At 52.0% G+C, this 7,811-nt stretch overlaps 2 protein-coding genes across 2 annotated transcripts in view; one reads left to right on the forward strand and one right to left on the reverse strand.

Annotated features, from left to right (window-relative positions):
- Positions 1 to 266: 266 nt before the first annotated feature.
- Prdx2 (peroxiredoxin 2) lies at positions 267 to 4,485 on the reverse strand. The gene is made up of 6 exons (XM_050120693.1): positions 4,336 to 4,485; positions 3,732 to 3,836; positions 3,489 to 3,642; positions 2,707 to 2,829; positions 2,428 to 2,558; positions 267 to 583 (listed from the first exon to the last, which is right to left on the reverse strand). Exons 2-6 carry the CDS (start codon positions 3,832 to 3,834, stop codon positions 498 to 500), a joined length of 597 nt encoding a protein of 198 aa, XP_049976650.1. The 5' UTR covers positions 3,835 to 3,836; positions 4,336 to 4,485; the 3' UTR covers positions 267 to 497.
- Positions 4,486 to 4,635: 150 nt separating this feature from the next.
- The window catches only part of Thsd8 (thrombospondin type 1 domain containing 8), a 3,956-nt gene continuing 780 nt past the window's right edge, over positions 4,636 to 7,811 (forward strand). Inside the window, exons 1-2 of the mRNA XM_050120695.1 lie at positions 4,636 to 4,805; positions 6,339 to 6,544. Of these exons, the coding sequence (XP_049976652.1) occupies positions 4,658 to 4,805; positions 6,339 to 6,538 (348 nt within the window). The 5' untranslated portion in view covers positions 4,636 to 4,657 and the 3' untranslated portion in view covers positions 6,539 to 6,544. The remainder of the gene's footprint in view (positions 4,806 to 6,338; positions 6,545 to 7,811) is intronic.

Genomic DNA, 7,811 nt, shown 5'->3' on the forward strand with positions numbered 1-7,811 from the left:
CCGGCTGCCTCTGCCTCCTGAGTGCTAGAATTAAAGGCGGTGCGCCACCAAGGCCCGATCTGGTTGTTTTTTTTTTTTTTTTTTTTTTTTTTTTTTCTTTTAAGACAGATCTCACTACTCTCAGGTCACGGGGTAATGGAGTACCGAGCAGTGAATGTGGTAATGCCTCCACCTTGTGGTGAAGATGGGTAATTGCAGAGCCATTTGTACAAGCCAGAGAGTAAAGATGGGGTTGGAGTCAAGCTAGAGAGTACACCAACACAGTCTTCCACTGTCCCTAATACTTTATTGGTTTCCTATAGACCTGTGCCCAGTTGGGTGGGTTCAGGGCAGGGGGTTACTATTCACCAGATTCCAGGTGGGGAATGAGAAAGCCTTGGCCCAGCCTCCAGCCCCTACACAGACCGTGGAGGGGGGATCTAGTCTTTTCTGGGCCAGCACAGGACATCCAGGTGGGGCGAGATCCAAGAACTCAGGATCACTGATGTTTAGCCATCTTAGTTGTGTTTGGAGAAGTATTCCTTGCTGTCATCCACATTGGGCTTGATGGTGTCACTGCCGGGCTTCCAGCCAGCAGGACAGACTAGAAAAACACACAAGGATGAACACGTGAGGCTGAGCACCACCATCAAGGTCAGGAGCCTAGGCCACACTGCGTGGAAGAGGCTGGGAGCTAAGGGCCAGGGTTCCAAACTACAGGCGAGGCGAGACAGTTTCTTGGGCGAAACTTTTTTCTGTTCTATTGTTTGTCCTGTTTTGTTTTTGTTTTTGTTGTTGTTGTTTTTTGGCCTCAACCCCAGCCTGACTGCTGGGATCACAGATGTGTATCACCACACTAAGCTGCAAATTGTTTTTATTTTATCTGCTGATGTATTGGCGTTTGAGCCCTGGGCCTTTTGTAAACCAGGGCTCTACATCTAGGTGTAGCTGTCTTTTTTCTTAAAAAGGGAGCTTCTGTCTGGTCTTCAGCTCTCTCCATAGATCAGGCTGGCCTCAAGCATTCAAGGGATCCTCCTCCTCTGCCGCCCCAGGGTTTGGGCTGTATTACTGCACTGAGCCTTTTGATTTTAAAATTGTCTCTGGCTGTTGCCCAAGCTGGCCCCCTGCATCACCTGCCAAGTACTGAGATTATAGACCTGCATCCACGCTCCTCCCCTTCAACTCAATCAGCCTTCACCTCCCCAAACTTTGTACCTGTGGTCAGCTGTCCCTTCCATATGACGAGGTGCTAACTGGACTGCGGGTATAGCTCAGTGGAAGACCACTGTCTAGTATGTTTGAAGCTTTGATTACTAGCAAGAGAACGTGTGTGCTGGTCTACACAGCTAGCTCCAGGCCAACAGCAATGCATACTGAGACCTTTTCGTGCGTGTGTGTGTGTGTGTGTGTGTGTGTGTGTGTGTGTGTGTGTGCTCTAACCCGACTAAGATTAACTTGGGACACTTTTCAAATACCTTTTTATTTTTGACTTTTTGAGGTAGGTTCTCATGGAGTTTGGGCTGGCCTTGAACTAACTCGGCAGCTGAAGATGACCCTCAATCTGACCTTTCTCCCTTGGCTTCAAGTGCTGGGATTACAGGCATACACCACACACCCAGCTTTATCCTGTCACGGGGACTGAACTCAGGGCTTTGTGAATGCCAGGCAAGCACTTGACCAAGTCCAATTCCCAGCTTGAACACCTGTCAATGCTCTACTTTTTTACCTTTTCCTTTTGGTTGTTTAAGAAAAGGTCTCAAGCAGGGCGGTGGTGGCGCACACCTTTAATTCCAGCACTTGAGGCAGAGGCAGGAGGATTTCTGTGAGTTTGAGGCCAGCCTGGTCTACAAAGGGAGTTCCAGGACAGGCTCCAAAGCTACAGAGAAACCCTGTCTCGAAAAACCAAAAAAAAAAAAAAAAAAAGAAAAAAAAAAAAAAAGAAAAGAAAAAGAAAAGGTCTTATTCTATATCATGGGCTAGCTTTAATCCTGCCTCAGACCTCCTGCCAAGTGTGGGGATGGCAGGCTCGACCCTGCACACCTAGATCAAATACCTCCAGCCAGCTCCCAGCTCTTCAACTTTGTTTACTATGTATACAAATCGCCACCCCATCCTAGACACTCCCCGCAGGCAGAGAACTGAATTTTGTATGGGGCTTAAAAAAAAAATCCAGTGTTTGTTTTGCCTGTGTACCTGTTTGTGCCTACTATAGGAGAGGGACAGGAGAGAGGGTCAGATCCCCTGAGACTGGAATTACAGATGCTTATAAGCTACCACGTGGGTGCTGGGAATCCAACCCTGGTCCTCTGGGAAAGCAGCCAGTGTTCCAGCCATCTCTCCAGCCCTTGTGTGGGGCTATGACATCCACCCCATAAAGCTGCTAGGGCAGACAGCTTGTGTCAGAACTCAGGACTGAGGAGGGCCTCCCCATCGAGGACACTCACTCACCTTCCCCATGCTCATCTGTATACTGAAAGGCCTGTACTAGGCGCAGAGCCTCATCCACAGAGCGTCCCACCGGTAGGTCATTGACTGTGATCTGACGCAGAACACCCTTGGCATCGATGATAAAGAGGCCCCTGAAGACAATGAGGGCCTACAGTGAGGAGCTTGGAGCCCCCCACTGCCAGGGCCAGGGAACGAAACACACTCACACCCCATTAGCCACAGTGGTCCCTTTAGCTTTGAGATGGGACTCCTGGAGTTGGGCTGAGGTCCCTGCTGTACCTGTAGGCAATGCCCTCATCAGTTTTTAACACGCCGTAGTTCTGGGACAAGCTTCTAGTCACATCAGCAAGCAGGGGGATGTTCAGGGGGCCCAAGCCTCCCTCCTTCCGTGGAGTGTTGATCCTGTGGGTGAGAGAGTCAAGGTTGGAGCCTTAGGATGTCCAGCACAGCAGAATTCTCCCCCGTGGGCCTCCAGTGTGATAAGGGCTGAGTGGGGGTACTGGAAGCAAGAGATAAAGGATTTAAAAATGGCTGGGGAGCTCCACCCACCCCACCCTGGTGGAGGCAGCACAGCTGGGAAGAGATGGCCCCAGATAAAGCTTCATCTTCAAGTAGCTTAACTGTGGACTCCCTTAACTTGCAGTAGAGACACCACATCAGAGTTCCCATTGCCCAACAGCAGGGACAGAGCTCAATAGGAGGGCACTTGCTTTGCAGCAATGAGACCTTGGACTGACTCCTAGTTTTGAAAAAAGGGAGGGAGGGAGGGGAGTTCCCACCATCATCCAGCTCTGGTCTTTCTATCAACCTATCCTCTTGAGAACTAGAGTTTCCCGTTTCATGAAATAGGGCAACGCAGTTTGTCTCCTGAGAACTAAGCCACAAGCCTCTGCAGTTTCCTCCACCTTCCAACTAGGTGCCAAACGCTAATTACCGTCATCATTGTAAGGGCTTGGGTGTAATTGTTTCCATTCTTTAGAAGATGAAGGGGGAAGACAGTTTATCCCCAGAGTTTGGGCTTTCCTACATCTCTGCACCCGCTCCCCCGCGCAGACCCATACCATGCCAGGTGGGTGAATTGAGAGTCCACGGACACTCCGAGCACCTCGCAACCCAGCTTTCGAAAGTCCTCAGCGTGGTTGCTAAAAGCGATGATCTCCGTGGGACACACGAAAGTGAAGTCCAGCGGGTAGAAAAAGAGGACCACGTACTTCCCTAGGGAAGAGGACACCGGAAGAAAAGTTAGTTCAAGTCCCTTTCATATTACCCTATCCCCACCTGGTTCCCCCTCCGGGCAGCTTCACCTCTGTAGTCCGAAAGCTTGACTTCCTTGAAGGCGCCATCCACCACCGCGGTGGCCGTGAAATCAGGGGCCGGCTTTCCGATGCATGCGTTGCCGGATGCCATGACTGAAAGAGACCCACAACGCAAGGCTGGTTGGTCAGTGCCGCAAAAGACCCTTTGTCTGGCTTTCCCAAGGTCACCCTTGAGGCTGAGCCCAGACACTGAGTCCGAGAAGTGGAAATAGCAGTACTCATATTCACTCTACCAGTACAAGGTCTGCAAGGACTCAGGAGACCCGCCCCCCCCCCCCAAACAGGGCCCAAGTGATGGGGTCACCGCTGCCACCTGAGTCAGCCCAAGCACGGGAGAAGGAAGGGTCGTGAGCCCTTAGTTTCAGAACGGGATGGCGAGCCTGTGAGCTTGGCGGCGCAACGGCCTGCAAGCCAGGGCTCCAGCCTTGAGTCGGCCTCCAACCCCGTCCATCCCACCACCCCCACCCCTGCAAGGACAAAGGCGGCCACCATAGAGCACGAAAAACAAAGACCGTCAGCAAGGAGGTCGTAATAGACCCAGAACCGCACCAATGGGGCGCCTCCTATTCGTGTGCACTCTGGGTTTCCATACCTGCGTGGGCAAGATCCGGACACGCGGACGACCAGACACGACAGGACACAGAAAACAGAGATCTCAGAGCCAAATGAGTCCTAGGCCCTAGAGCATTTTATGCGCGGCCCAAACCACATGAAGCAGGGCAGGGGGAGGTGGGCGGGACAGCTCCGCGGTCGGATCCACTGCGCCTGCAGAGGGGGAGCGCAAGGACCGGTTCACGCGCTTGCACAAGTGAGATGGGTGGGGTGTGCCCTTGCGGACGCCGGGGTGGTCTGTGCTGTGGGCTCCGCGCGGTCCCGAGCCGCCGGGGCGCGTTGGGGTCGGTTGGAGTCCGGGCATGGCCCGGAGCCGACTGGCTCTACTGCTCCCACATCTAGTGCTTCTGGGACTGGTGTCCTCTACTCAGATCGAACCAGACTACCAGTATTTTGGCCAGCAGGGCACAAGTGATGCCTGGGAGCTGCTGAGGTTGCAGCGAAAAAAGGGTAAACTTGAAGGTGGCGGGAGTGACGGTTTCAAAAGGTGCCCCCAGAAGCCTCACTTAGCCAGCTGGCTACACACAGCCCCTCCAGTGCCGACTCTGCCCAGCTCAGCACAGGCCTGTCCACCGGGACTGGCCGCTTTTCTTTGAGTGTGTTGGTTTCTCATCTGTGGGTTGTTTTTTATTTGTTTCGTTTCACTGTACTGAAAATTTTACCCAGCAGCTTCCTTGGAGGTCTGATCAATGTAGTAGACACTGCCTGTCGGGAGCAGGGCACCAGGAGACAATAAACAACCTATAAACACGGTGCTAGGAAGGGTGGAGACGGAGATGGAAACTGGCCCAGGCAGCCTGAGATGTCAGCGAAGGTGTGGTGAGGATGGTAGCTACCCATTCAGCCGGAATGACTGGCAGGGTCAAAATTACAGAGATTTGGCGACAGTGTCCCAGGAAGAGGGAACAAAAGCAAAGGCCAAAAGGCCTCAGGGGAGGATGGGAAAAGCTGGGAGTCTTTGGCAAAGATCTGTTGATGAAGGGTCTGAGGCACCAGGCTGAGTTCATCTCCACACGCAGAAGTATCAGTAAGGAGTGGTGATAAGGCTTGGTGTTGTGCTGGTAGCTCAGACGGAGGAGGAGCCCTTGACCCAGCCAGCATGAAGTCCTGTTCCTTCCCCAACACTGCAGAAGCCACTACCCTATAGCAGTACACACCTGCAATTCTAACTTTTTGGAAATGGAGTCAGGGGATCTGAAGTTCAGAGTCATCTTTGGCTACCAAGGGAATTGGAGGCCAACTTAGAGTACATGAGACTCTGGCAAGAAAGGAGGGAAGGGAGGGAGGGAGGAAGGGAGGGAGGGAGGAAGGGAGGAAGGGAGGGAGGAAGGGGGGAGAGAGGGAGGAAGGAAGGAAGGAAGGAAGGAAGGAAGGAAGGAAGGAAGGAAAGAAAAAAGAGTCCTGTAAAAGTGTAGGTCGGGGGAGGAGGTAGAGCATTTGACCAGAGTGTGTGTGAGCCCTGGATTAAATCTTACACTTATCTTTAGCACAACAGTGGAAAAAAAAAAAAAAACCAACCTCATAGCTGCTCCTGAGCATAAAAAACTACTTTGTTGCTACAAGTTAGCCAGGCAGGCAGGCAGGCAGCAGCAGGGGATTTAACTGCGCTCACTGAGTCATTTATCCACCCTCTCTCCTTAGCCCTCCCTGTCAGGAGGCTGTGCGCCTGCTGGGTCAGCCCAATGAAGTCCCTTAGGACAAGAGTCAACTTTGGTTGTCAGGTGTGAAGGAGGACAGAGTGTCCGTACTCCCAGCTGAGCAGGCTGGCACAGATTGGGGGTATCGGTTTGCAGCTGTGGGCAGTTCACGTGTGTCAGCCTGACAGGTGGCTTGCTCTCCTAGCTCTCACCACCACACAGAGGCAGTAAAGTCTCCAAACGCCAGCTGTCATTAGGTTCCTTATCTCTGTCCCTCCCTGGACAAGTCAACTGTGTGGAGGCTAATTTCCCCAACTGGGTTTTCATGTCCACCTTCCTTCTTCAGTAGTGGAAGAGTCTGTCCTAGGCCCGTGGGGAGAGTGGCGTTGTTTCTGCGATCTGGGCAAACAGGAGCGCAGCCGTCAGGTGCAGGGCACAGCGCCGGTCCCTGTGTTCATGGACCGGGAGAACCTGGTACAGTTGAGGCCCTGCCGGCAACGGGATTGTTCGTCTTGCAGACCGATGGACTGCGACTGGAGGATCTGAGCAGAGGTGAGCAGTTGGGGAGGCGCAGAGAAGCCAGAGACCCAGAGGACCCGGGAGTAGGCAGGGAGAGAAAAAGTGAGGTAGGGCTGGTGTGAGATGAACACTTGGGCCCAAAGTCTGAGGCTTTAGGCTGGTGGGGGAGCAGGCAGCTGACTTTGAACACAGGAGTCTTTCTGATAGCCAGGGGGAAGGTGGGAAATGTGGGTGGGGGCGAACCTTGTTGGTGGTGCACAACTGTGATTCAGGTGCTCAAGACAGAAGCATCAGGATCAAGAGTTCAAGATCAACCTGGGCTACATAGATAGCAAGGGCAGGCAATTTAAAGCTACAGGAAACCTTATCTTCAAAACAAAAGCAGAGCCAGGTGGTGGTGGCGCACACCTTTAATCCCAGCACTTGGGAGGCACAGGCGGGCGGATCTTTGTGAGTTCGAGGCCAGCCTGGTCTACAAGAGCTAGTTCCAGGATAGACTCCAAAGCTACAGAGAAACCCTGTCTCAAAAAAACCAAAACCAAACCAATTTAAAAAAAAAAAAAGCAGAAAAAAAAAGGGTTGAAGAGAAGAAGGCGGCACCAGAGAGGCACGTGATAGAGGAACCGGAACTCAGAGGATGGACCGTGACTTTGATGAGAAACAAGATTCCACACAAAAGGACACTTATCTTACTGTAAATTAAAAAAAAAAAAAAAAGGACACTTATCCCGCTGAGGAAGGGAACAACAGAGGAGTGTGATTGAATTAGCAGAGAGGTCTGGGAGATGTGGGCTTCCCTAAATTAGGGAAGAGCAGGAGAAGAGGGGTAGGGGTGGGGGGAGGAAGGGAGAAAGAAGCCTGCATGGTGTGTGCAAACCTTAAATGGGAATCTGCCGGGGCCTGGAACCTATAATGATGGTAGAGAAGGCTTTGCTTCAGTGAGATGTATTATGGGACAGGTCCTGGAGGCAGCAGGGTCCTTGAGAACTATTAACGCGGGTTTTGGGAAATCGGAGTCGGAAGGCCTGAGCCCTGTTAAATCTGGGACACCTAGTACTAGGAGCATAGATGATGTGGAGAATGTGGAGTGTGCTGGCGCTGAGGAGGCAGAGGCAGGTGTATCCCTGTGAGTTCAAGGCCAGCCAGGGAGACAAGTGAGTTGCTGGGGGGGAGGGGGGAACAACTAGAACCCAGTGAGGCCAAGACTCCGAGAGTGCAATGATATTTGATCTTTTGTCATTTTGTTAGGTTTCTTCTTCTTCTTTTTTTTTTTTTTTTTTTTTTTTTTTTTTTTTTTTTT

The sequence above is a fragment of the Alexandromys fortis genome, unplaced genomic scaffold, assembly GCF_014885135.2.
Source record: "Alexandromys fortis isolate MF-2015 unplaced genomic scaffold, M_Fortis_MF-2015_v1.1 scaffold_186, whole genome shotgun sequence".
Taxonomy (NCBI): domain Eukaryota; kingdom Metazoa; phylum Chordata; class Mammalia; order Rodentia; family Cricetidae; genus Alexandromys; species Alexandromys fortis.